A 25383-nucleotide genomic window follows, 5' to 3' on the forward strand; every position below is an offset into this window, starting at 1 on the left:
TGAAACCACAAGGGGGCAGACCTAACTAGCTCTGAGCAATGGGAATGAGATAGATCACTGTTGCAGAAACACCAGAAGAGGGCATCAGATCCCATTACAGGTGGTTGTGAGCCACCATGTGGTTGCTGGGAATTGAACTCAGGACCTCTGGAAGATGAGTCAGTGCTCTTAACCTCTGAGCCATCTCTCCAGCCCATGAACAGAAAGCTTCTTTCCCCAATGACTGAGACTACATGTGAAGTGGTCCTGCTCAACACTTCTAGCCATTAATTTGGTAGGGCATGCTCCATCTCAGTGTGCCCTAGAGAGGGTCGAGGAACATTTTACACAGTAGGTCTTTAGATGAGAAATGGCAGTGTTAGAAGACCATGGGTTTTGATGTGTTGTTTCCTTTTCTTCGACCTCTTCAGCCTCCTGCGTGCATTTACTGGGGAGGCGCAGACATGCTAAAGATTGAATTACCAAAAGCATCCACCCGGGGCAGGGGAAGAGGATCAGTAGGAGGGGTAAAAAGGACCATGGGAGCAATGGAATGGGCTGGGTATGGAGGGGATATAAACAAAGTATGTGCTGTAAAGATGTTATGATGATTTATTCCTTTTGCTGACTAAAAAGAATTCATTAAAAACAACTACCATTGTGCCAGTGCCTTTAGATGAATCTCTGTGAGTTGGAGGTCATCCTGGTCTGCAAATAAGTTCTAGGACAGCCAGGGCTATTACACTTCCAAATCCTGTCTCAAAAACCAAACCAATTCTGTGACTGTTCCATCAGGAATTATGGGGGTGAAAAAAATCCTTTCAGTGATTATCTGAACCTCAAACTTAGTTTCTTTTCCATATAAACACAATATTGGGGGGGGGTATGGTTTTAGTGGAAAATGATTCTTCCAACAGCCATATAAATAGGACAAAGACGAATGCCACTAAGGACATCCTAAGGTCTTACTGCTGGCTATGCCAATGTAGTTTTTTGCAGAGAGCATGCACCAGAGGCTCTGGCTTTAATCTCCATCACCCAACAAGACCAACATGTACCAATTTACTATATACTATTTACCTTATACTATTTGTAGCCATCGTATTCACAGGGCATATGTATACATACACATTTGTTTTTAGATTTCTAAAGAATTATTTATTTTATAGTTATGAATATTTTTCCTGCATGTGTTTCTGTGGCCCACACGTGTGGCTGATCGTCTTGGAGGCCAGAAGAGGGTATTGGATCCCCTAGGACCAGAGTTCTACATGGCTGTAAGCCACCATGTGGGTGATAGCAATTAAACCTGGGTCCTCTACAAGAACAACCAGTACTCTAAACACTGATCCATCTTAGATGTCACAAAAGAGACATCTAAGTTGGATATTTTTGGTTATCGTTCCCTTTGGGGACAAAGTTATGAACCCATTTTGCCACCTCAGCTTCCTTGAACGATGGTGTCACTGTTGCAAGCTTCTCTTTCAGGCTCTGTGTACATCTCTGAACCTTATTTTATTGTGTTTCATTCAGTACTTGAAAATTTTCATACTGAGATACGTATTATTTTCACAAGAAACTATTTCTGTTCCTTCCTCCCACCCCCATCTGGGTTGGAGTACTGAGGAACTGAACTTGTGACCTTGTGCTTTATTATTGGATAACATTTCCAGTCCTTAGTAGCTTTAAAACAGCCTCACTACGCTGCCTTCACTGGTTTTAAATGTGTGATTCTTCTTCTGTAGTCTATATAGCAGCTGAGATTAGACACATGGACCACCACGAAAGACTATTGAGTTCTTTTTGTTTGTTGTTTGTTTGAGTCAGGGTTTCTCGGGGTTCCTGGCTGGCCTTGAACTTAGTGTGTAGACCAGGCTGGCCTCTGCTTCTAAGTACTAGACTTAACAAATGCGTGTCACCACACTGGTCCTTTATCTTTTCTATAGAAGTTAACTATATTTTCTTTTTAGAATATTTTAAGTTATGCTTGTGTGTGCATGTGTATGCATATTAGATATTGGACTTGAGTTTGCAGGCTGGTGTCAGATATGGATGCTGGGAATTGAACTGGGGCGCTCTGCGAGAACAACACAAGAAACTATTTTGTTTTTCACACTCTAAAGGAGACCAGAAAAAAAACGGTTCGGAGAAGGGGGCGTTCCAGACAGAGCAGGCTCCGCCCCAGGTCCTGGGCCCCGCCCTCCAACAGAGGACACGCCTCCCGCCACATTCAAAATGGCGGCCGTGCTGGTCCACCGGGGTGTCTGAGCGTATCGCAAGAGGTTAGGTCCACTCCAATCATGGCGGCCTCCCGTCCGGCGGCGGCTTTGCCGAGTGGCGTTCTTGAGACATGTGGTCTGGAGCAGATTCTGGAAGCGCTGAAGCTGCTGCTGAGCCCGGGAGGTGAGAGGACGAATCTCGGCGCGAGGCCGGACCTGAGGCTCGTGGGGTCGCGGGTCTCCCAGCCTCGCCCTGGCTGCCACCGCATATTCCCCTTAGTTCCGGGATCTCCATCCCACTCCCGGGAGCGTGTGGGCCTTGTGCATTCTCAGTCAAAACTTAAGGAAACTAACGCTCCAGGAGAGCCTGCGGTCCGTTGAATGCTGTTGCGGACTGAGGTCTGTTAGGCGCCTCAGTGACTAGCAGCTTCGGTCCACTGCTCCAGCGCCGCATTGACTCCGGGGCTGGAGACATCCTCAGACAGGTGTAATGGGATGTCCCAACCGCTTGAGGGCTCCGAGCCTGGTGTGCTTGAGATTTGTACAAAACGCCAAGTGACCAGAGATGCCTCTCAGAAACGTTTTAGCTGAATTTGAGGAAGATTTTTAAGGGTTTCCATTTTGGTGTGAGAGATGCACAGTCACCTTTAATCTCTTGAGTTTAAAGAGTTTAAAGTGTTGAGTTGACTCCCCAATTTAGTATTTGAAGGGACCTTGTATTCTCCCTTACTGCTGAGTCCCAATTTGTGGTGATTTGACTGCCTCTCCCTCTCAAATGGTCGGATTAAAGGCAAACATCACCATTTACAACCCCCACGTCCCCTTTCTCTTTTTTAGATAGGGTATCACTCTATAGTTAAGGTATGTCCTGGAACTCACACCCTAAACCATGTGGTTATATTAGGGAGAAGACCATGGACCTAGAACTCAGCATGTATGGGTGCGTGTAGAATTACCAAGCTAAAGGCACATGTATGATCATGAGGCAAGCACTCTCAGTCTCAAATGTCAACCCCCAAACTACAGTTGCAAACATTACACCATACTAGTGGGACATGAAAAGAAATCACTAGTATGTAATTGTACTAAGAGCTAGTCCCCATAGTAGTCCATTTATATGTATGACATTTAGTCTCCACAGCAGTCTCCTCGGAGAAGCATTAATTTTTGCAGAGGCAGGAACCAAGGCTCACATACATTGGAAATTGCTCACAGTGAAACAAGTATGTGGAAAAGCTCAGTTCCTTCACTAAAAGCATGGTAAATATACTATGTTGCCCCAATTAAGAGTCAATGGCAGGATACATATTTTGTTTATTTATTCTGTGAGTGTGTGTGTGTGCCTGCCTATTTCTATGAATGAGTGTACCTGTATCGTGTGCATGCAGTAGCCTGCAGAGGCCAGAAGAGGGTGTCAGATTTTCTGGAACTGGAGTTACAGGCAGTTGTGAGCTGTCATGTGGGTTCTGGGACCTGAACCCCAATCCCCTCCAGTGCAGAAAGTGATCTTGAACCATCCCTCCGGCTTCCATATTAAAAGAAAAATGAGTTTTATTTTATTTTTGATAATGTATATGTGTGGGTATGTACACGTGAGTGCAGTTATCCAGAGGGAGCAGAAGTGTCAGGTCCCCTGGAGCTGGAGGTACAGGCAGCTGTGAGGCATCTGACATGGGTGCTGGGAACTGAACGTTGACTTCTGGTTTTTTTTTTTTTGTTGTTGTTGTTTTTTAACCTTATTAATGGATAGATCCTTTGCTCAGCAGTTATAGCTGTTAGGTTGTTTTTATTTTTTTGTTTTTTTTTTGTTTTTTTTCCTGTTTGAGATAGTCTCACGTTACTCATATTACTAAGGGTGATCTTGAATTCCTGTACCGTATGATGAACTAAATTTCTGATTCTTTTACCACTGTCAACTGAATGCTGGGATTACAGGCCTGTAGCATCACACCTGGTTTATGAGATGCTGGAGCATCAAACGTAGAGCGTCTTTTCTGCTGGGCAGTCAGTCTACCAGCTGAACTACATCTACACCACTTTAATTTCTGTCCTTTCAAGACAGGGCCTAGCACCATAGCTTTGCGTTATAGGCATGTGCCACCATTCCTTGCTGGAGAACAGGTTAAATAAACAAAACTTAGAAGCAGTTATCACAAAAGACATAATCCCTTGTGGAAGGCCCCCTCTAACCTTCAATAGTATGGGAGTGACTCATACTCTTTCATATTCACTCCTGTTTGAAAGGGAATAAACCATGTGCTAAAATTCTTAGTTCTAAAAGATTTATGATATTTTTATTTATGTGTCTGCTTGTGTCTTTGTGTATGTGCATGTGTGTGGGTGCTTATGGAGACCAGAAAAGGGCATTAAATCCTTTGGAAATGGAGTTATATGAGGTTGTGAACCCCTTTATGTGGGTACTGGGGACTAGATCTGGTTCTGTGAGAGAGCTCTAGGTGCTCTCAGCCACTGTGCCATCTCTCCAGCCTGCTAAAATTATACTCTGCTGTATGTGTGGACTATTGTATAGTGTACGGATCTGGATGCTGCTTTTTCTTTTCCCTCCTTTTTTTAAATTTTCATTTTAAATTTTTTTTGTAATGACTTTTTGAAGAGAAGGTTTCATGTTATGGCCTAGGCTGGCCTGGAACTCTGTGTAGCCCAGGATGGACTCAAACTGGTGGCAGTACCTGCCTCAGCCTCCTGAGTACGGGGGTCGCAGGTACACCACCACGCAGACTGTTTTGTTCTTTTGTTTTAGTGTTGGGGATCAAACCCCAATCTGTGCTTACACATGCCGTAGCAGTTTAGTTTATTCCTAGAGTGTGTGTGTGTTTGAGATGGTGTAGCTCTGTGCGCTGGCACCTGCTTTGTAGAACAGGCTAGCCTCAGATTTTGGGACCCTTGCCTTCCAAGTTCTCAAGTTTGAATGCCTGTACCAGTCATTTGGCTCCTTTTTGGTGAGGGTAGGATTTTGTTTGTTTGTTTGTTTGTTTGTTTTTCCTGGGTTTGGGAAAAAAATCTTACTTTTTAGCTAAAGCTAGCCTAGAATCTGGGTGGAGCCCAGGCTGGCCTTGACTAGCAGCAGTCTTTCTGCCTAAGTGCTGCATTAACAGATATGCACCACTATGCCTTCCTTGTAGTAACATTTTAAAGGAGAAATAACAGGTAAAGTGCAGCATTATTTTATGTTTAATCTCTTTTTGTGTGTGATGCTGGAGATCGAACTTAGGGCTTGACATCTCCAGCTCTGGCTCAGAGTTACTGTACTAGTGAGTTTTCATTTATCTGTCTGTCTGTCTATCTATCTATCTATCTATCTAATATTCAGCTTGACACAACCTAGGGTCATCTGCTAAGGGGAAAACCTCAATTGAGAAAATGCTTCCATCAGATTGGTCTGTAGGCGTGTCAGCGGTACATTTTCTTTATTAATGATTGATGTGGGCAGTACCTGGGCAGGTGGTCCAGGGTTGTATAAAAAGGAAGGGGAGCAAGCCAGTAAGCAGCATTCCTCATGGTCTCTGCTTTAGTTCCTGCCCCAGCATCCCTAGATGATGGACTTTGAGTTGTAAGCCAAAGAAACCCTGTCCTCCCCAAGTTGCTTTTGGTTGTGATGTTCATCAAAGCAATAGATACAAACTAGGGCAGTTATTAGGAATTGTTTTCTCCTTGCAGTCTTCTTGACATCGGGGTCCTTTCTGCTCCATTTTAAGAACTGTGCTTTAGCATCAGTGTTGGCATATTTATTGTTTTATTGGGTTCTTATACCTCTACCTCTCTTCCAGCCCCCAACACTACCCAGCAGGTAGGAGAGAAAGGTTATAGGGGAAAAGGGGTATAGATCTTTATAGATTACTTCCTGATGATTAGGGTTGTTGGGTTCCTTGGGCAAGCTCAGTCTTGATTGTTAGAATATTTCCAACTTCTGTCAAACCACAACAGCAACTAGGAGAAGTAGGGGTGTTGGAGGAGTGGTGGGTGAGCTGGGGTGGGGGAGCAGCACCCACTTTTCCTTCTGCCTGTCCTAGGTTCTGATATTTATACTCTCGTCAGAGTCCCCAGAATTAAACTCTCTGCAGCTGACAGAGATCACGACCCTCCTAGAGCATGAGACAATCATAGTTAACAGCTGTAGACAAATTAAAGCAGTTTCATATCCTACATCAGGGATCAAAACAAAAATATACTCTCATAACCAGGTTTTTAAAGAAATCAAAATTCCCACTACTCATTGGGCATGGTGCCTCTGATCCCAGCACTCAGGAAGCAGAGACCAGTCTGGGCATGAAACAGCAAGACCCTGTTTCAAATCTAAGCTGGTGTTGGGGGGAAGGATGGGGGTTTGCTTCTGAAGGAAAGGAGGAGCCAAGCCTTTAATTTCAGCACTCAGATGGTAGAGGCAGGTTTAGCTATGTGAGTTCAAGGCCAGCCTTGTGTTCAGAGCAAGTTCCAGGACAGCCAGGGCTACACAGAGAAACCCAGTCTCAAACAAAATAAAAACAAAAATAAGCAAACAAAACAACAAAAACCCAAACAAAAGGAAGAAAGAGACTATTTTGAGGTATATAATTTTGTTGTATTGCCAGTAGAGGGCAGTGGAGACTGCTGTATCGCAGGCGTTCCAGCACTCCACTAAGCTCTTGCTTTAAATCACTGCCTGTTTGGCCATGGAAACTGGATAAAATCACAGGGAGTTTTGTAGAGATTAGTTGCTGATCTGAATGGTTAGTATCAGTTACAATCTTGCCACATTTTAATGCTAGTGAGCCAGGATACTTGGTTTGGTCAGCCCAATTTTATAACCTTTAAATAACTTTTTATGTATAGAAGCAGTATGATTTACTACACAGTAATTTCAAGTGTAATTAAGTGAAGAAAGAAAAGCTATGCAGGGGGGCAATGGCTTATTTGGAAATGTGCTATGCTATGCAAGCATGAGAACCTGAATTCGGATACAGCACTCATGTGAAATCAGGGAAACAGAGACACTGGGGTCTAGTTAGATAGGTTCAGAGGGAGACTCTGTTTCAAAAAATATATTAGAGAGCGACTGAAGAAAAACAACTGATGTTTTCAACTCCAGCCTTCACATACACACACACACACACACACACACACACACACACACACACAGTGCTCTCTAGATCTCTAGATGCTCAGGTTACCTGATTCTTATTCTGTGTGTGTGTGTGTGTGTGTGTGTGTGTGTGTGAGAGAGAGAGAGAGAGAGAGAGAGAGAGAGACAGAGGGGGAGGGAAAGTTTTGTTGCTGTTTTTAAAGTACCCCAGGGTGACCTGACACTCAGGACCTCCCTTTCTCTGCTTCTCTAAAGCTCTGTACGCTTGATTACATCCTGAGGTTTAGAGAGAAAGAGGAAATTGAGAACATTTCCATTTGCCTGCTCTATTATACACTTGAATCCCATTTCTGCTATTAGTAATATGTTTTAATATGGTGAGGAATGTTCATGCATGGGTATTAACCCAAGTCCATGGTTTACATTAGGTCAGTCTTCCTGATGTACAGTGTGGGTAAATGCATAATGCCATGTATCTATATCATAGATTGATTTTTTAATTTAATTATTACTGTGGGTGTGTATGGTCATGTTGATGTGACTACGTATATGCCACCACCACATGCATATGGAGGGCAGGGGGCAATTTGCAGGAGTCATTCTCCACCATGTGGGTTCTGGGGAAGGAGCTCAGTTTGGCAAGTTCTTTCCTCTGACCCATCTTGCCAGCCCATAGATTTTTTTTCTTAAGGTTTGGGGTTAGAATCAATGTTCAGTGGCAGAACATTTGCATAGCATGTGTAAGGCCCAGGGTTTGAGCCTTGGTACCACATGAATGACTCCCCCACAAAAAGAATATTTGATCTGCCTAACATTCTTACAGTGAGCACCCCAGTTTTTCCCGTCTTCACTAGCTAGAGTTGGTAATATGTTCTGCACAGAGGGAAGTGTCATTTGTTTTCTTTGCTCATTTTTCCCCTCCCACTTCAAAAGGGTCAGGCTCAAGTTCACTACAGAACACAAAACATGATGCCCTACTGGAGACTCTTAAATCTAACCTGTCTGCTTTGGAGGCCAAGTTTCTGAAGGATGCTCAGTGGAAGAAACTCAAAGTCCTAAGAGATGCAATTGCTGATAAGGCTGAATGGCCTCAGAGCTCCGAGGATATCACTTGGAGTTTCACCTCTCAAACCTTATTGCTGCTGCTGTGTCTGAAGGAAATCATGACCCACCTCGTAGCTGATTTCAATCCTGGCAAACCCAACCCCAGGTCTCCCGAAGCTGCCCCTGCCCTCAGTCCCGATACACTCAGCGTCTCCCAGCAGAAGACCTTCCAGTCCGTTCTGCAGTTTGTAGTCACCTTAGGTGTCTGCCCCTACCTCATGCCTGGTGTGGGAGTCCCTCTGAGAGACAGGACTGAGTTTGGAGCTGTCGTCCAGGATGTTGTATGTCTGGAGGCTGCCCCCCATGCCACCCGGAGACTGTACATCTGCTGCAGGGTCCTCCTCGACCTGGCTCAGCATGCATCTCTGGGGAGCTTGATTTTCTGTCGTCATTTTGGGGATATTGCAGCAGGTCTGTGCCAGCTGGGATTCTGCCCAACCAAAAGAAAACCACCAGTACCTGTGGAAGAGGTAAATATATGGCGTGGGGGAGGCGGGGAGAGGGAATGCGAATGCTAGCATGTATATGTGTGTCAGGTTCTGAAAGGCATTTCTCAGTTCTTTAGAAATAAGCGATTGAAAGATATAGAATTGGGCTGGTTAAGAGCACTGACTGCTCTTCCAGAGCTCCTGAGGTCAAATTCCAGCAACCACACGGTGGCTCACAGCCATCTGTAATGAGACCTGGTGCTCTTTTCTGGCATGCAAGCATATATGCAGGCAGAGCATCATGCGTAATAAATAAATCTTTTATTTTATTTTATTTTTATAATAAATAAATCTTAAAAAAAAAAGAAGACAAAGGTGGAGGAGAGATCTCTGGAATAGAGACGGAGCCCTACTAGTGCACTCTAGTTAGAGACACTGCTCATCCAGTTTCAGGAGCCCTGGGAAACCGTGACCCCCACGGAGAGAAGAGGAGAGGCTGAGGAGTGAGGGCTGGAGAGAGGGCCACAAGTGTTCGCAAAGCACAGCCTCCTCCACATAGAAGGAAATAAGAGGAAGTCTTCCTCCTCTCCACTCTCAAGCTGTTCTGAAACATTACCTTCTGTTCTCTGCCTGGTCTGAATCCCATGAAAGCCAAATGCACATTTCTTTTAGGTTTTAACAGAAGAGGAAAGAAGCCTATCGAGGCAGGTCTTGAGAGGGATCTTGGATCAAGTCTATCAACCGTTAGCTGTCCGGGAGTTACTTATCCTCCAGGGAGGACCACCCCAGGTACTCAGGCCTCGGGACCTGGTGGGTGAGTTGCTGTGTGGTGCTTTCTCCTTTGCCTGGAAACTTAGCTGTCTTTAGTTCCTATAAAATCATTTAGTTGAACCTTGCTACTGCTGCTCCTCTTCTTCCTCTTTCTTTTCTTCTTCTCTTCTTCCTTCTCCTCTTCCTCCTCCTTCTTTTTCTAGTAGTGGTAGTAGTAGTAGTAATATTTCATAGATAGGGAGGGTTTCACTATGTAGCCCTGATTGGCCTGGAACTCTCACAAAGCTGTGCCTGTCTTTGCTTCCCAAGTGATAGGATTAAAGGCATGCGCTACCACACAGTCTATATTTACACTTTGTTTTATTTGTATTCATCTTTTTGCCTATATATTGGTCTCTGTACCACTGTGCCTAGTGTCACAGAGTCCAGAAGTGTGTGCTGGGTCTCCTGGAGTTAAACTGGTGAAAGGTGGTTGTGAGCCATCATATGGGTGCTAGTGAACCTGGCTAGTGCTCTGAAGTGCTGAGCTCGCTCTCCAGACCTTTACAGTGTAGGCCAGGCTGGTTTTGAATTTAGACTGCTTCTGCCTCCCAAGTATGGAAATTGCAGGTATAAGCCGCTACACCCTACTCTTCACTCATTAGATCACTAAATGGTATTTAAAAAACAAAGTGTCAAACTTTCAAGATAATGTAAGACTTTTTTGTTAATGGGATGATGCATACTTCCAAAGATTACAATCACGTTTTAAGGGCTTATGGCAATTTAACATAAACACATATACATACACACACACACACACACACACACACACAAACATACACTCACGTATGCACGTACGCAGGCACACACAGTCACGTGTATTTTATTTTTATTTGTAAGGCAGTTTTACATAGCCCAGGCTAGTTGGCACTTGTGGTCCTCCTGCCCTCTGGCTCCTGAGTGCTGGAATTCTAAGTGTATATAGTATGTATGACCCATAAAATATATAAACATACATATATTTGGGTTTTTAATATAATTTTTAAAAATATTTATTTTATTCAATGGGTGTGAATGTTTTGCCTGCAAGTGCACTATGTCTTTCTTAGTGTCTGCAGAGGTCAGAAAAGGGGCTTGGATATTCTGGAACTGGAGTTGTAGATGTTATGAGCCATCATGCAGTTGCTTGGAATTGAGCCCAGGTCCTCTGCTAATAGCAGCTAATGTGCTTACGCCATCTACTCTTCAGTTCATGTATTTGTTTTTTGTTTTTTTAATTATTGAAATGTATTTTAAAGTAGCTATCACAGAGAGCTTGTAAGCATGCTTTCAATTTGTTGCTGTTGTCAACATAGCCAGTCTTTGAGTTTTCTGTGAATGTAGCTACTTTTCAAGTTTCCTCTTCTTTCCTCCTGGTCCATTAAGATCCACATCTGAAACATCGGGAGGAATATTTATTCCTGGTATCTGTGGTTCTACAAGTGCCATGCGGACTTTCTGATGTTGAAGATTTGATGAATCTAATGTGATTTTTACTTTAACTTTATCAAACACATGGAACATGGTACCTTCTATTCTGAGTGAAGGTATCTCATCATCATAAGTAAGGCGTGGCTTTGGTTTATCTTTTTCTTCAAAAAACACTGTACCTTCTAAGCCATATTTTGGAATTAACACCACAATTGCATTTTTTCTTACGAACAGAATATAGGCTCTTCACTTACTGTTTCTTTGCTTTTGAAAAACAACTGTGTATGAAAAGCTACGGATGCACGCTGGGCATACTGAGCCATTTTATGCTGGAAGTTGAGGTTTTTACATATATCTGGAAGCTTATGCTTGTCTGTCAGCTCTGGATAAGTACAATCAGCCCCAGTAGCCACCACTAACAGCCGATGAACAACCATGTCTGCATATCTTCTGATAGGAGAAGTGAAGCGTGTGTATGTGGGGAGGCTAAGCCATAGTGATGAAAGTCATCCATCCCAGAACAGAAGTAGACTGATTGCATCATACAGCAAGTGGCCAGTATCCTTAACAGAGTATTCAGATATGGGAAGTGAGGAGATTCAGCTCGGTCTAAAGAGTCAGCCAATGACTTGGCTGTATCAGTCTTCATTTCCAGATTTTTGGACTTAGCTGCCTTAATAAGAACTTCGTAATTGGAAGGTAGAGCTGGATGCTTTTGCAGCAGAGCATGTTCAGAAAACTCTTCATGAATTTTTTTTGCGACAGAAGTATTAGTGAGTAACATAAATTCTTCCACCATGGAATTTGTTTCTCTAAGCTCCTTGGTCTGCAGATCGATTGGGTTGTGAGTCTCACTGTCCATGTGGAATCGGATTTCTGGAGAAGACAGAGTCAAAGCCCCTTTTTCAATCCTTCCCTTTTTTTAGCATGTATTTGTTTTGAGACAAAGTCTCACTCTCTAATTCAGGCTGGCTACTCACTACTACGTAGCACAGGCTGGCCTTAAACTAGTGGCTTTCCTCTTCCTTCAGCCTTCTAAGTGTCAGGAGCCAGTATGCCTGGCTTTGGATCTTTTTATTTGTGATGCAAGAGATTGAATCCAGGATCTTGTACATGCTAAGCATACAGTCTGTGGTGCAGGTGGTGGTGGAGGTGTTCAGAACACTTTTAATCTTAGCACTCAAGAGGCAGAGGCAGGTGGTTCTCTGAGTTCCGGGCCAGCCTGGTCTACTAAAAGTTCCGGGATAGCCAGGGCTACATTGAGAAACCCTGTCTTAAAAGCAAATAAACAAACACAAAACAAAACAAAACAAAACAACAAAACCCTAGTCTACCACTGAGTTACATTAATACTGAGTCAGCCTCTGTATTAATTTTTAAATTACGTTTATTTATTTTGTTAGAAGGAAGGTGTGTATGCCATATCAGGCATGGCATGCAGTACATATGAAGGAAGGTCCTACAACAGCTAGCAGGAGTCAGTATTTCCCTTCCATCATGTGGGCTCTGGGCTCAAACTTAGGACGTTAGGCTTGGTGGTGAGGCCTTTTACTCACTAGCCATCCTTTTTTTTTTTTTTTTTTTTAAAGATTTATTTATTATATGAGTACACTGTAGCTGTCTTCAGACACACCAGAAGAGGGCATCAGATCTCATTATAGATGGTTGGGAGCCACCATGTGGTTGCTGGGATTTGAACTCGGGACCTCAGGAAGAGCAGTCAGTGCTCTTAACCACTGAGCCATCTCTCCAGCCCACTAGCCATCCTTTTGGTCTTGAGTTTTTGTTTCTTAACTAAAATCTGACTATTGGACAATATATTTTTTGACAGAAGTACTTGGGTACTTTATGCTTTAAATGGAATAATTTGAGCTCAAGAAATTTAAACTAGAGCTGTTACTATTACTATTCTCAGCATCTGTTTGGAAAATATTTTAATATACATTGTTGGCATTTAGGTAGCTTACCTTTTTATTTTAAGAGAGTTTTGATGTAACTTGTCAGTTAGGTCTATAGCCTAACAAGCTTTGAATTTAGGAGTCCTTGTGCTTTAACCTTTTTCAAGCAGCTAGGATTATAGGCCTGTGTCATCCAGGCCAGCTTAGTTTTTCCCTCAAAGATAATTATTGGAGAGACTAGATATGGTGACGCAGCCTTTAATCCCAGCATTTAAAGAGGCAGGTGCATCTCTTGTGAGTGGGGTATGGCTCAGTGGTAGGGGGCTTGTCTAGTATTCACAAGTCCTTGGGTTCACTTACTAGGACTTAAAAGAGAGAGTGGGGGGGCATTGCACATGTACCCCCCCACCTGTGTGTGTGTGTGTGATTAAACAGATCCTTGCATATATTAAATACATGATATACCACTGACTACCTCCCCAGCACAAAAATTAGAAACAGTGTCTCATATTGTATGTTTCATTGACCCTCAGTTTATACTCCTCTCCACCCCCTTTTCAATCAGTCCTGTACGGAAGTGAAGACACAGCTAAGATGTCGGGCTCCAGCGTGGCTCCGCCGTCTATGTGGGCAGCTGCTCTCTGAAAGGTTGATGAGACCCAATGGCGTTCAGGCAGTAGTCCGGGGCATTTTGGAAGGAGCAGGTGGTAAGAAATAACATGTTTCTGTTACTTTGGTGTCTGTTTCCCTTTGAGTTAGAGTCAGCGGTAAATTGCTGGCCTTTGCCATTTCATTTCACTGAATGCTGGAGGTAGAGTTCAGCCTAGTCCCCTTACTTAGCATCTATGAGTCACTGAGCTCAACCCCAGTAGAGCATGCTCAAAGGCATGCAGATTGGAGACTGTTGTAAGGATACTTTTTCCAAGTCTGGTGTGTTGGCAAATGCTATGACCTCAGCACTCAAGATTTTCAAGAGTGAGAGATTAAGCTGATCTATATTCTGCGTAGAGACCCAGTCTCAAAACAAGTAAAAGGACCAGGAGAGATGGCTTGGTTAAAAGCACTGGCTCTTCAGTTCCCAGCACCCTCATGGTGGTTCACAATCGTCTCTAACTCCAGGTACAGAGGCTCTTCTAGCCGTACCAGTGCATATGCACCATGTAAGCTAAGCAGTTACACAAGTGGTAGAAAATGCATACATCTTTGAAAACTGAACTTTAATCCATATTTCCTTCTGTCTAAACTTAAAAAAAAAAAAAAGCTTCTCAGGGCTACTAGCAATGAATTCTCTTTTCTCTATGTAACCCTAGATAGAACTCTTTATTTAGACTAGGCTGGCCTTAAATCTGACATGTCTCACCACATCTGGATTTTTTCCCTTTAGAGACATCTTCCCAAGCACTGAGATTGCAGGCATCTACCACCACACCCAGCTTAGATTTTTTTCAGAGGAATTTTTTTTGGTGGGGGATAGAAGAGATTAAGAGAGGGTGTAGAGAGAACTTTGATGCATGTTATATGTTTATGAAATTATAATAGAATAAATGAAATATTAAAAATAGTGTTTCCAGTGAGGAAAAAGAAACATTTCTTATCCCATATTTTAAGGCAGATTTATCACATAGCACTTTCTATGAGGACTGTTGTGAGCAGTTGATGTCTCTTTGTATGTAACAGCGGGGGCAGCTGGTGGGAGCGATGCTGAGGCCACAGCTGCCGACTGGAAGAAATGTGACTTGATTGCAAAGATTCTGGCCTCCTGTCCCCAGCAGTCCCTTTCCCCAGAGAGCTACTACAAGGACATCTGCCCGCAGGTAAGTCGTCTAGTTACTGTTGACTCATCACGTGTTGTCTGCTAATCCACGTACAGGGCAGCAAATGCTCTCAAACTGATGGAAGAGCGACATTGAATTTCATTTCACTATTTAGTAGATGACTTTTTTTATATTGTTTGGGACAGGGCAGCTGTAGTATAGACTGGCTTAGAACTTGATGTACAGCTCAGGTTGGGAGCGATCCTCCTGCACCAGCTTCCCTAGTGTTGGGGTTACAGGTGGGAGTCATTGTGTCTGGTGGGGACCAACCACTTCATCCTACATGCACATGCATGCACACACCCACATCATCCTGTATCCTGGAGCTACAGGTATTTGCTGGTCAGTTGTCAACTTGACACAAACTAGAGTTATTCGAGAAGAAATCTCAGTTGAGGAATTGCCTCTATCAGATTGGCCTATGGGCATATCTGTGGGGAATTTACTTGATTAATGCTTATTGTGGAAGGCCTAGCTCACTGTGGGCAATGCCACCCTTGGGCAGGTGGTCACCAGTTATATAAGAAGGCAAGCTGACAACCCACGAGGAGTAAGCCAGTCAGTAGCATTCCTCCTTCCTCCCTGATTTCTGCTTTAGTTCCTGCCTTGGCTTCCCTTAATGATGAACTGTATAACCTGTAAGCCAAATAAGGCCTTTCCTTCCACAAGGTGCTCTTGGCCAGAGTGGCTTATCACCATAACAGAAAATCAAATTAGAACAAGGCAGTTTGAGCTGCTTTGTGTGGGTGCTAGGAACCAAACTCTGGTTTTTGCATGAGCAGTCAGTGCTTTTAATTGCTGAGCCTTCTCTCCAGCCCCAGATCCTTCTTAATAATGTGGAAGAAGACAACCTGATTGTTAGGTTTAAGAGTGACTCACCAGATGGGCATAGTGGCTCACACTTAAACCGGAGTTGAGGACGTCAAGGCAAGAAGATCTCTTGAGTTTGGACTGCACTATTGGGGAAAAAGCCTCAATAAAATTTCATCTGGTTTTCTCTTTTTCCATGTTTTTAGTTTTTAAACTAAAATGAGCTAAGTGGTAAATGAGTTAAATTAACTTGGTAACAATTTAAAAAGAAAAAACTAGACTGGAGGGTGACTCAAGGCTTAGGAATGATTGCTGCTCTTTCAGGCGGCTCACAAAACCCTGTAACTCCAGTTCCAGAGGATCTGACATTCTCTACTAGTCCCCACGGGCACTCACACATATGTGCGTGTACATGCACACACACATACACACACACACATAGGCACACACACTAAAAATAAATCTTGGCCAGGGATGCTGGCACGCACTTGCAATCCAAGCACTTGAGAGGAAGGGACAGATGGGTCTTTGAGTCTAAGTGGTATATATACACATATATCTCTGATCCTGGTATACGTAACAAGTCCAGGCCTGCCAGGGCTGTACAGTGAGACCTTGTCTCAAACCGCCACCTACCTAAGTCCCCCAAACAAAAAACAGAATTGCAAATCGCCACCATTACCACCACCAATAGCCTGTTTAGCTTTTATCCTTTGATGTTTGGTTGTTAAATTAAAACAGTTCTGTCAACTCAGTATTCAGTAGTCCCTCAGTGACTTTATAATTTTGGCTTCAATAAATGCCTTTTGGGGGGGGCTGGAGATGGCTTAGTGGTTGAGAACACTGGTTGCTCTTCTATAAGACCCAGATTTAATTTCCTGTGTTCACGTAGGGACTTGCTCTCTGGCAGCCCAGTCCCAGAGAATCCAATGTTCCTTCCTTGCGTCTGTGGCAAGGCATGCATATGGCGCACAGACACACATGCATGTAAAATACCCATACACATTTTATGGTTTATTATTTTTTTTTAGTTTTTATTTTTATTTTTATTTTTTTATTTTTAGACAGAATTTCTCTGTGTATCTCTGGCTGACCTGGAACTCGCTCTGTAGACCAGACTGGCTTCAAACTCAGAGAAATCCTCCTGTCTACCTCCTGAGTGCTAGGATTAAAGGGATGTGTAATCACTGCTTGGCTCTCATACACATTTAAAAGAATTAAAAACTATAAATAGTTTCCCCTCTTACTTACTGTTATTTTTTATTGTAGATTCTGGACTTATTCCATCTTCAAGATAAATTGACAGCACGGCAGTTTCAAAGAGTGGCTACTACCACCTTCATAACTATGTTGAGGGAACGCCCAGAACTGGCCCCAAAGTATTTGCTTCAGCCCATGTTAGCGCCTCTGCAGCGATGTTTGACCACAGCAGGTAAGGGAGGGAGCTGTGGTGTGCCTCTCTACAGTTCAGCCTTAAAGGGTTAAGTCTGTGTCTTTCTGTCCTCAGTTTCCCTCTCCCCTCCTAGCTTTTTACTTGGGTAACTACTTTCCTCAAGTTCCAAGAAGAGAGCATTGAATCCCTCGGACAAACTTTACCAGTCACCAACTGTTCCCATTTTGGTTACATTTGCTTCATTTCTCTCCACACACATGAATGTAGTTTATTCTGGAATAATTGAGAGTTAGTTGTAGATGTGATGACATATCACTCCTAAATCCTTCAGCATAAATCTTCAAAGAAAGATGTCAGTTTCTTTTTAAAAAATCTTTAAAAACAACCGTCCAAATTTCAAAACAGCCAGCCGGATAGCTCAGTGGGAAAAGTGTTGCTGCCGAGTCTGGGGACTTGAGTTCAGTCCCCAGCAGCCAGCTAATAGGAGAGAACGAACTTCCACAGATTGTCTTCTGACCTCCTCATGTGTGTTGTGGCAGGCAGGTGAGCACATGCACAGGGATGCTCGCTCACATAAGCAAATGTAGCTTTAACAACTAGAGAAAGCATAGTCACCCTCTCAACTGACTGTTGAGCAGTGACCACACTTGGAAATTTTCACATAGATACAACACTGTCAGGGCCTGGCCTGGACCTCTCTGTTCCTCTTGTTCCAGGCTATTGAGAAGTCTGTTTGGGAGGTTTTCTTCCTGCATGATATTATATTTGCAACATCTTTACATGCTTTGCATGTGTCATATATTGGTAAGAAAAGGGACTAAATAAGAATATGACTAATTCCTTTAAAGGGGGTGGAGGTGCTGGGTGATTGGACCTGAAGCCTCAAGATGCTAGACAAGTGCTCACTTTTGAAAAATCATTTGATTTAATTTTTATTTTTAAAAAGATTTATTTATTTTGTTTTCTGCATATGGGTATTTTGCCTGCATGCACATGCATGTGCACCACATATGTGCCTGGTGCTGTGGATCCCCTGGAACTGGAGTTACAGTTATAAACTGTCATGTGGGTGCTGGGACTTGAACTTGAGTCCCAGAGGAGCATCCAGTGCTCTTAATCACTGAGACATTTCTCCAGCTTCTCTCTCTCTTTTTAAAAATTATTTTTATTTAATGTGTATTAGTGTTTTGCTTGCATGCATGACTGTGTGAAGGTGTCATAGCTCTAGAACCAGAGCTGTCATGTGGATGCTGGAAGTTGTGCTGGGTTCTCTGGAAGAACAGCTAGTGCTGTTAACCCCTTGGTTAGTTGGTTTGTTTGTTTGTTATTTTATTTAGCCACAGGTCTTATATTACTTAGGCTAGCCTTAAACTCACTATGTCACTCAGGCAGCCCATTAGTAAACTTCTGAATAGTCTACCTCAGCCTCTGTCTACCAGGCTGTTGGGAATGTGACCAATCCTCCCTGGTGCATCATTGTCTCGGAAAGTCTGAAGAGAAAGTTTTCTTATAAATATTTGCTTTCCATGATCTTTTCTCATTCTCAGTCCTGTGTGGCAATTAGGAATGACCACATTTATTAGTCTTTAAGATAGGCATGGTTTTGTTTGTTTTATTTTGTCCTCTGACTTCCACATGTGCATTGCATTATGGTACTCTCTTGCCTAGGTATCTGTGAGGCCCACCACCAACCATCAGAAAATTCAAGGGAGGACTGAAGGGATGGGCCAGTAGTTAAGAATACTTACTGCCGTTGCAGAAGACCTGAGTTTAGTTCTCAGCACCCATGCTGCTCACAACTGTAGCTGCAAGGGATCCATGTCCCCTTTTGGCCTTTGTGGGTATCTATTCTCACATGTACAGGTATACATGCACTTAATTAAAAATAAAAAGATAAAGCTTTAAAAAAAAAAACTTTGAGCATGGTAGCAAAGTCCTATATCCTAACACTTGAGAGGCTGAAGTAGGAGGAGCATGAATTTGAGGCCAGCCTGGGCTACTTAGTGAGACTGTCCCAACAAAGAAGCAATTCCATCTCTACAGATTTTGGACTCAGAGTCTAGCTGAGTAGATAAACTTGTTTAGCTAGCACAATGCTCTGGGTTCAATGCCCAGCACTGCATAAGTTGAGCATAGTGGTCCATACTTGGAGTTCTAGCACTTGGGAGGAGGAGGTAGAAGGGTCATCCTTGGCTACATAAGTTCAAGGCCAACCTGGGCTACAGGAGATTTTATCTTTTAAGAGGGAACAAAAGAAAACACAAAAGAGAAGAAAACGTCTTTGCTTCATTTATCCCATTTTTTTTCCCATTTGTTTTTCAAGACAGGGTTTCTTTATGTAACCCTGGCTGTCCTGGAACTCACTCTGATAGCCTTGAACTCATAAATATACATGTCTCTGCTTCCCAAACTCTGGGATAAAGGTGTGTACCATCACTGCACACCCAATTTTTAACTTACATAAAGAACAATATGTAGTCTAAATATATGTCTGAAGGACTCTTTATATTTATTTAAGTTTGGGTTTTCATTTTTTTAAAGCAGTTACTTTTATTTTTTAAAGTCTGAAAGCATTTTGCCTATTTATGTCTGTGCACCACATGTATGCAGTGCCCGAGGAGGCCAGAAGAGGGCATCAGATCCCAGGATTGGAGTTATGAGTGGTTGAGAGCCCCCAAGTGAGTGTTGGAACACCCTTGGTCCTCTGCAAGAGTAGCAAGTGCTCTTTTCTGCTGAGCCTTATCTCTAGCCCTAATTTTGGGTTTTGGAGACAAGGTCATGCTATAGCGCAATAGAGCACAGAGTGGCTTTGCACTCAGCTATGTTGTTTCTGCCCCAAATGTGCTGCCTTCCTCCTCAGCTTTGCAGTGCTAAGATTATAGGCTTATGCCTCCATAAGTGGACTATTTTAATACTCTGTTAAAAAGACAAAAGTCCTCTGTTATAGAACTTGTTTTTTCTGAATGGGAGCTGACATCAGTAACATCATAGGTTTCATGAATATCACATATAAATGGCATGTCATACAGTGATACTCATTTTCTGGTTTTACCTAGGCTATCTTACTAATAAAACTTTGCTTTGTTAGTGTCTTCTATTCAGAAAAGTAATGAATGGAATTAATTTTATTTATTTTCAAAGTGATTCCAGAAAGTGACATGGTGCCAGGAACTGTTTTGGTGTCTGAAGAAGAACTTAGTCAATGTGTTGAAGATGTGTTCAAGGTCGGTAATTCAAGTTGATGATGTCGCTAGTTAATGTTCATACTTGAAGACCTTTTGTTTTTGAAGGTTCCAGACTTTGAACAAAGGCCTTCTTCTGGCAAGCACTGTACCACTGAACTGTATCTGTAACTTTGCCTTTTACCCAGTACTTCCAGATTTTGAATGAATAGGGGCTAGAGAGATAGCTCATCGGGTAAAAGCACATACCACATATGCTTTTACAGAGGACCTGAGTTCAGTTCCCATCACCCACATGGGGTGGTTCTCAACTCCTCACTCTAGTCCTGGGGGGATCTAATGCCTCTGGGTTCCTCAGATACCCATCTGCACATACCCACAAATACAGGTGTGCACACAAATACACATAGTTAAAAATAATAAATCTTAAAGGAAGGAAGCAAGCAAGCAGGTTCTGGTTAACTGGCCCTGGAGATATACACCTGTAATCCCTATGCTCAGGAGGTAGGAGTAGGAGGATCATCGTAATTCAAAGCCAGTCTGGTTGCTACAGCAAGTTCCAGGCCAGCCATGGCTTTACAGTGAGACTATGGCTGTCATCATCTCCTTCCCCTTCCCTGCTGCCAAAACCAAACCAAACCAAACAGAGAGTATGTCTCTATTTATTTATTTAAAAACGATAACATGTTATGCTTCATTACTGGACAGAAGTTTGGTTAGTTTATGAATGGCAACATTTAAACTCTTTTCTTCTATAAAAAAGAAGGAAAAGGAAGGAAGGAAGCTGTAGTCACTGAAGTTGAGACTGAGGCGACCACCGTGTCTTCGCTCATTTTTGTGCCTTTTCACTGCTACACAGTTCTGTTGCATGACATTCCACATTTCGATTGTTAGTTGGTAAACATTTGGATGTATAGTAAAATTTTTCTTTTTACAGCTTTCCTGACATATGCATACAATTTGCACATTTAAAAATACAGATAACAATGACTTTTAAACTCATAGATTTGTACAAGCATCATCATAATTAATATTAGAGCATTTCATTGCCTCAGAGATAGATTTACTGTTCTAGACATTGCATATAACTCAAGGTGTTCAGTATGATCCTTGTGACTGGCTTTTTTCATTTGGTATACTTTAATGTTATTCTGCATCATAGCATGGATCTTTTTTATTACAAAATAATACTCGATTGTATTAGGCCACATTTTTGCATATCCACTCATCTGCTTTTACGAATAGTGCTGCTTTGGCTACTTCATGTACACTGTGCTTCATATGTGCTATGGTTAGGCTGTGGTTTGAGAATGTCCCCCAGAGTTTTATGTGCTGGAAGCATTGTCTTTGGTGTGGCAGTATTTGGGAGGTGGTATGGAATCCTTAAGAGATTGTGTCTAAGTCTGAGTGGTGACACATGTTTAAATTCTGCATTTGAGAAGCTGACCTGGGAAGATTAGAAGTTCAAAGTCATCCTCAGCTATATAGTGAGTTAAAGGCCAGCCTGGGTACATGGGACCATATTTTAGAGAGACAGAGAGGGAGGGATGCTCGCGTGAGCGCACATACACACTCACACAGAGCATGAAAGACAGTTGGGGAAACTGAGGCGCTGCTCTCAGAAGGCATTGATGGTATTCAGTGGAACTCTGGCTAGTTATTAGAAAGGGTTGTTAGGAAAGAAGAGGCTGTGCTCTCCCTGATGGTCTCCCTGTCACCTGTCCTCTCTTGTTATGCTGTGTGCCTTACCTCATGTGATGGAGCTCAGGGCTGCCTCCTCAGAGCCAGCACAATGCTGTTGGGACCTTCAGTTTCCAAAAGTGATTGCTTAGAACAAAACAAGACCAGAGAGATAGCTCAGCCGTTAAGAGCACTGGCTGCTCTCCCAGAGGACCTGGCTTTGATTTCCAGCATCAACATGGTGGTTCGTAACCATCTGTAAGTCTTAATTCAGTGGATCTCAACCTATGGGTCACAATCCCTTTGGGGATGATCTACTCTTCTACAGGGTCACCTAAGACCCTTGGAAAATACAGAGATAATTACATTGTGATTCATGACAGTGGAAAATTATAGTTATGAAATAGCAACAAAAACAATTTTATGCTTGGAAGTCACACACCATGAGGAACTACTGTATTAAAGAGTAGCAGCATTAGGATGGTTGAGAACCAACCACTGCTTTAATTCCAGGAAATCCAGTGCCTTCTTCAGGTCACCTCAGACACCAGGCATTCATGCAGTACACAGATATACAAAATGCAAGCAAAACACTCACACACATAAGATAATCTTTTAAAAAGTTAAAAAAAAAAACACCCAAAACTCCTGGGCTGAATGTTGCAGTACATGCCTATATCCCCAGCTTGGGAGGCAGATCCTGAGTTTGAGAGTAGACTGGTGTAGGAAAAGAGTCCCAAGGACAGCATATTGACACCCTGTATGCAGGTGCTGGTGGTACACACCTTTAATCTCAGCACTCAGGAGGCAGAGGCAGGTGGATCTCTGAGTTTTAGGCCAGCCTGGTCTACAGAGTTTGTTCCAGGTCAGCCAGGGATACACAGTGAGCCCTTGTCTTGGAAAAATAAAAAAATAAGAAACTGTAATATTACCCAGTCATGTGCATTTCATTATCGTATCGTGTTTTCTGTTTTGCTGGATAAGTCCTAGGAACCGGACTGCTGGACCTCTGGTTATGGAGCTGCAAGACTCTTACCCTTCTCTTAGCTGACTGTGAGGGCAGAGACTGAATGCTTATTTTTGTTTTCATTTTTATTTTTTTTAAGGTATGCGAGGGTCTTATTGTATAGCCCTGGCTGTTCTGGAACTAAATATGTAGACCAGGCTGGCCCTGAATTCACAGAGATCTGCTTACCTCTGTCTCCTGAGTGTCGGGATTAAAGGCATGTGGCACCACATCTAGCTCCCAGAGAGTGAATCTGAAGTCATAGCCTTTCCTGTAAGTAATAAATCTGTAGATATAAGATGCATACTTAAAATTTCAAAAATCAACCAGGCAGTGGTGTCTTATGTCTTTAAGCCCAGCACTTGGGAAACAGTATCAGGAGTTCTGTGAGTTTGAAATCAGCCTGGTCTAGGGATCAAATTCCAGGACAGCCAGCACTACACATGGAGCCCAATGTCAACCCTCCCTGTGCCCCACGCCCCAATATCCCTACCAAAAATATCGAAACTCAGCTGCACATGGTGGCTCGTGTCTTTAATCCTAGTGCTTCAGAAGCAGAGGCAGACCAATTTCTGCGAGTTGAAAGCCAGCCTGGTTTACAAAATGAGTTCCAGTTCCAGCCCAGCCAATGCCACATAGTGAGACTCTGTTTCAAACCTCGCTTCCCCAACCAGAAAGACAAAACAATAAAAATGATACAAGAAAGTGCAGTTTTCACTTATATTGTGAAGTGTGAAAATAAGATCATCAGCTCTTTTGAAAAAAAAAAAAAAAAGAAAGGAAGAAAAGACACCACCACCACCAATAAGACCCTTTCACTCAGAGAGTCAGCCATTAGTTCTGTCGGGTTGGCTGCACCGTAGTGAAGGCACAGGGACACTGCAGACAGTTACTGCTCCCTGCGAGGATTTGGCAGCCTCAATGCAGTTAGAAAACAGAGGAGCTGTGTATGCTGGGGGAGAATGGTAAACACAGTGTGGAATTTAGCAACAAAGGCAGTGTAATCTTTATTAACATTCTGCTAATACTAAATTATAGTGTACAGTTTACACGCAGGAAATGAGGAAGACATCTGGAAATCATGATTTGATCCAGCTACTCACTGGGTAACAAGAGGCTATTTAGTTTCCAAGAGGCATCTGGGAACATTTCCAGCTGTTTTTTCTCTCTTTTCCTTCTGCTAATGGATCTACTGAGCTAAAATCCACACAACATACAGTACTCATTTAAAGTGTACAGTTCAGGGTTGTGCAACCATGATCACAGTATAATCGTAAAAGATCTTTACCCTGAGGGAAGCCTCACATCCTTACTACTATCCTCACACTCCACCTCACCCCACCCCCAGCCCTAAGCAACCACTATTTTACTTCCTGTCTCTATAGACTCACCTACAGGAGACCACACAGAATGTGGTCTTAGCATGACTTTATCCCTCTGAGGCAGGATCTCCCCACTTGTAGTCCAGGCTAGCCTTAAATTAATTATCTTTCAATGCTCTTATTCATCCTTTCCTTTACTATTTTGAAAGTATAGAATATATTTTTACAGTGATTTTAGTGAGTTTGTCTTTTAATTCTACTATTCCTTTAAATTTTTTATGTGTCTGGGCGTTTTACATGCATGTATCTGTGTACCTCATGCACACAGTGCCCTCAGAGACTAGTGAGAGCATTGGATTCCCTGAGTCTGGAATTGTGAGAGGTTGTGAGCTACCATATGGGTTCTGAGAAACTCAGGTCCTCCTGAAGAACAGTCAGTAAATTTATTTAGTTTATACATGTGAGTACACTGTAGTTGTCTCAGACACAGCAGAAGAGGGCATCAAAACATATTACAGATGGTTGAGAGCCACCATGTAGTTGCTGGGAATTGAACTCAGGACCTCTGGAAGGTCAGTCAGTGCTCTTAACCTCTGAGCCATCTCTCCAGACCCTCACAGGGCCTTCTTTCCAGCCTTCTTTTGGGTTGGGTGGGATGGGGTTAATCTACTTCTGAGGGAATCAACCCCCTTTTGAGAGGAATTAATCCTATTGATTTTCCCCCCATTGAGACGGGGAGACAATGTATCCCTGGTTGTCCAGCCTAGCCTCAAACTCAGAGATCTGATCCACCTGCCTCTGCCTCCTGAGTGCTGGAATTAAGGTGTGTGCTGTCACATGGATGCTATCACCATGGACTAGTTTTGAGTGTTTTTGCTGTTTTTTTCCGATTATGGGTTCTAGCTTCTCGCTTCTTTGTATGTCTACTGATTTCTATGCATTTTGAGGTATTCACATTTCATATAATTCATTTTGTTTTGGTAGTGCTGAGGTTGTAACTCAGGCTCTCCAGAGTAGTAGCCATGAGTGTGTCTGGACTTCCAGTACTAAGATTACCTGTATTTCTTAAAAGATAGCCCAGGTAACCTTGTGCCCTTCATCCCTGAGCTGCCGAGCTGCTTCAGTGGGTGCTGAGTTTACAGGCTGTGCCACTGCACCTGGTGAGTATCTTAAGGGCCCTCTAAAGGGATCTGGCATGCACCCCCAGAAAAGGCCAGAGACTGCATGCTAGAAATGCATCCTTCT

General features: G+C 42.9%; 1 protein-coding gene across 1 annotated transcript in view; it reads left to right on the forward strand.

Annotated features, from left to right (window-relative positions):
• The first annotated feature begins 2247 nt into the window (after window positions 1-2247).
• The window catches only part of TANGO6 (transport and golgi organization 6 homolog), a 153003-nt gene continuing 129867 nt past the window's right edge, over window positions 2248-25383 (forward strand). The window contains exons 1-7 of the mRNA XM_080936912.1: window positions 2248-2382; window positions 8212-8852; window positions 9483-9599; window positions 13497-13638; window positions 14609-14745; window positions 16825-16987; window positions 20090-20172. Of these exons, the coding sequence (XP_080793038.1) occupies window positions 2280-2382; window positions 8212-8852; window positions 9483-9599; window positions 13497-13638; window positions 14609-14745; window positions 16825-16987; window positions 20090-20172 (1386 nt within the window). The 5' untranslated portion in view covers window positions 2248-2279. The remainder of the gene's footprint in view (window positions 2383-8211; window positions 8853-9482; window positions 9600-13496; window positions 13639-14608; window positions 14746-16824; window positions 16988-20089; window positions 20173-25383) is intronic.

This window comes from Micromys minutus, assembly GCF_963924665.1.
Source record: "Micromys minutus genome assembly, chromosome: 24".
NCBI lineage: Eukaryota > Metazoa > Chordata > Mammalia > Rodentia > Muridae > Micromys > Micromys minutus.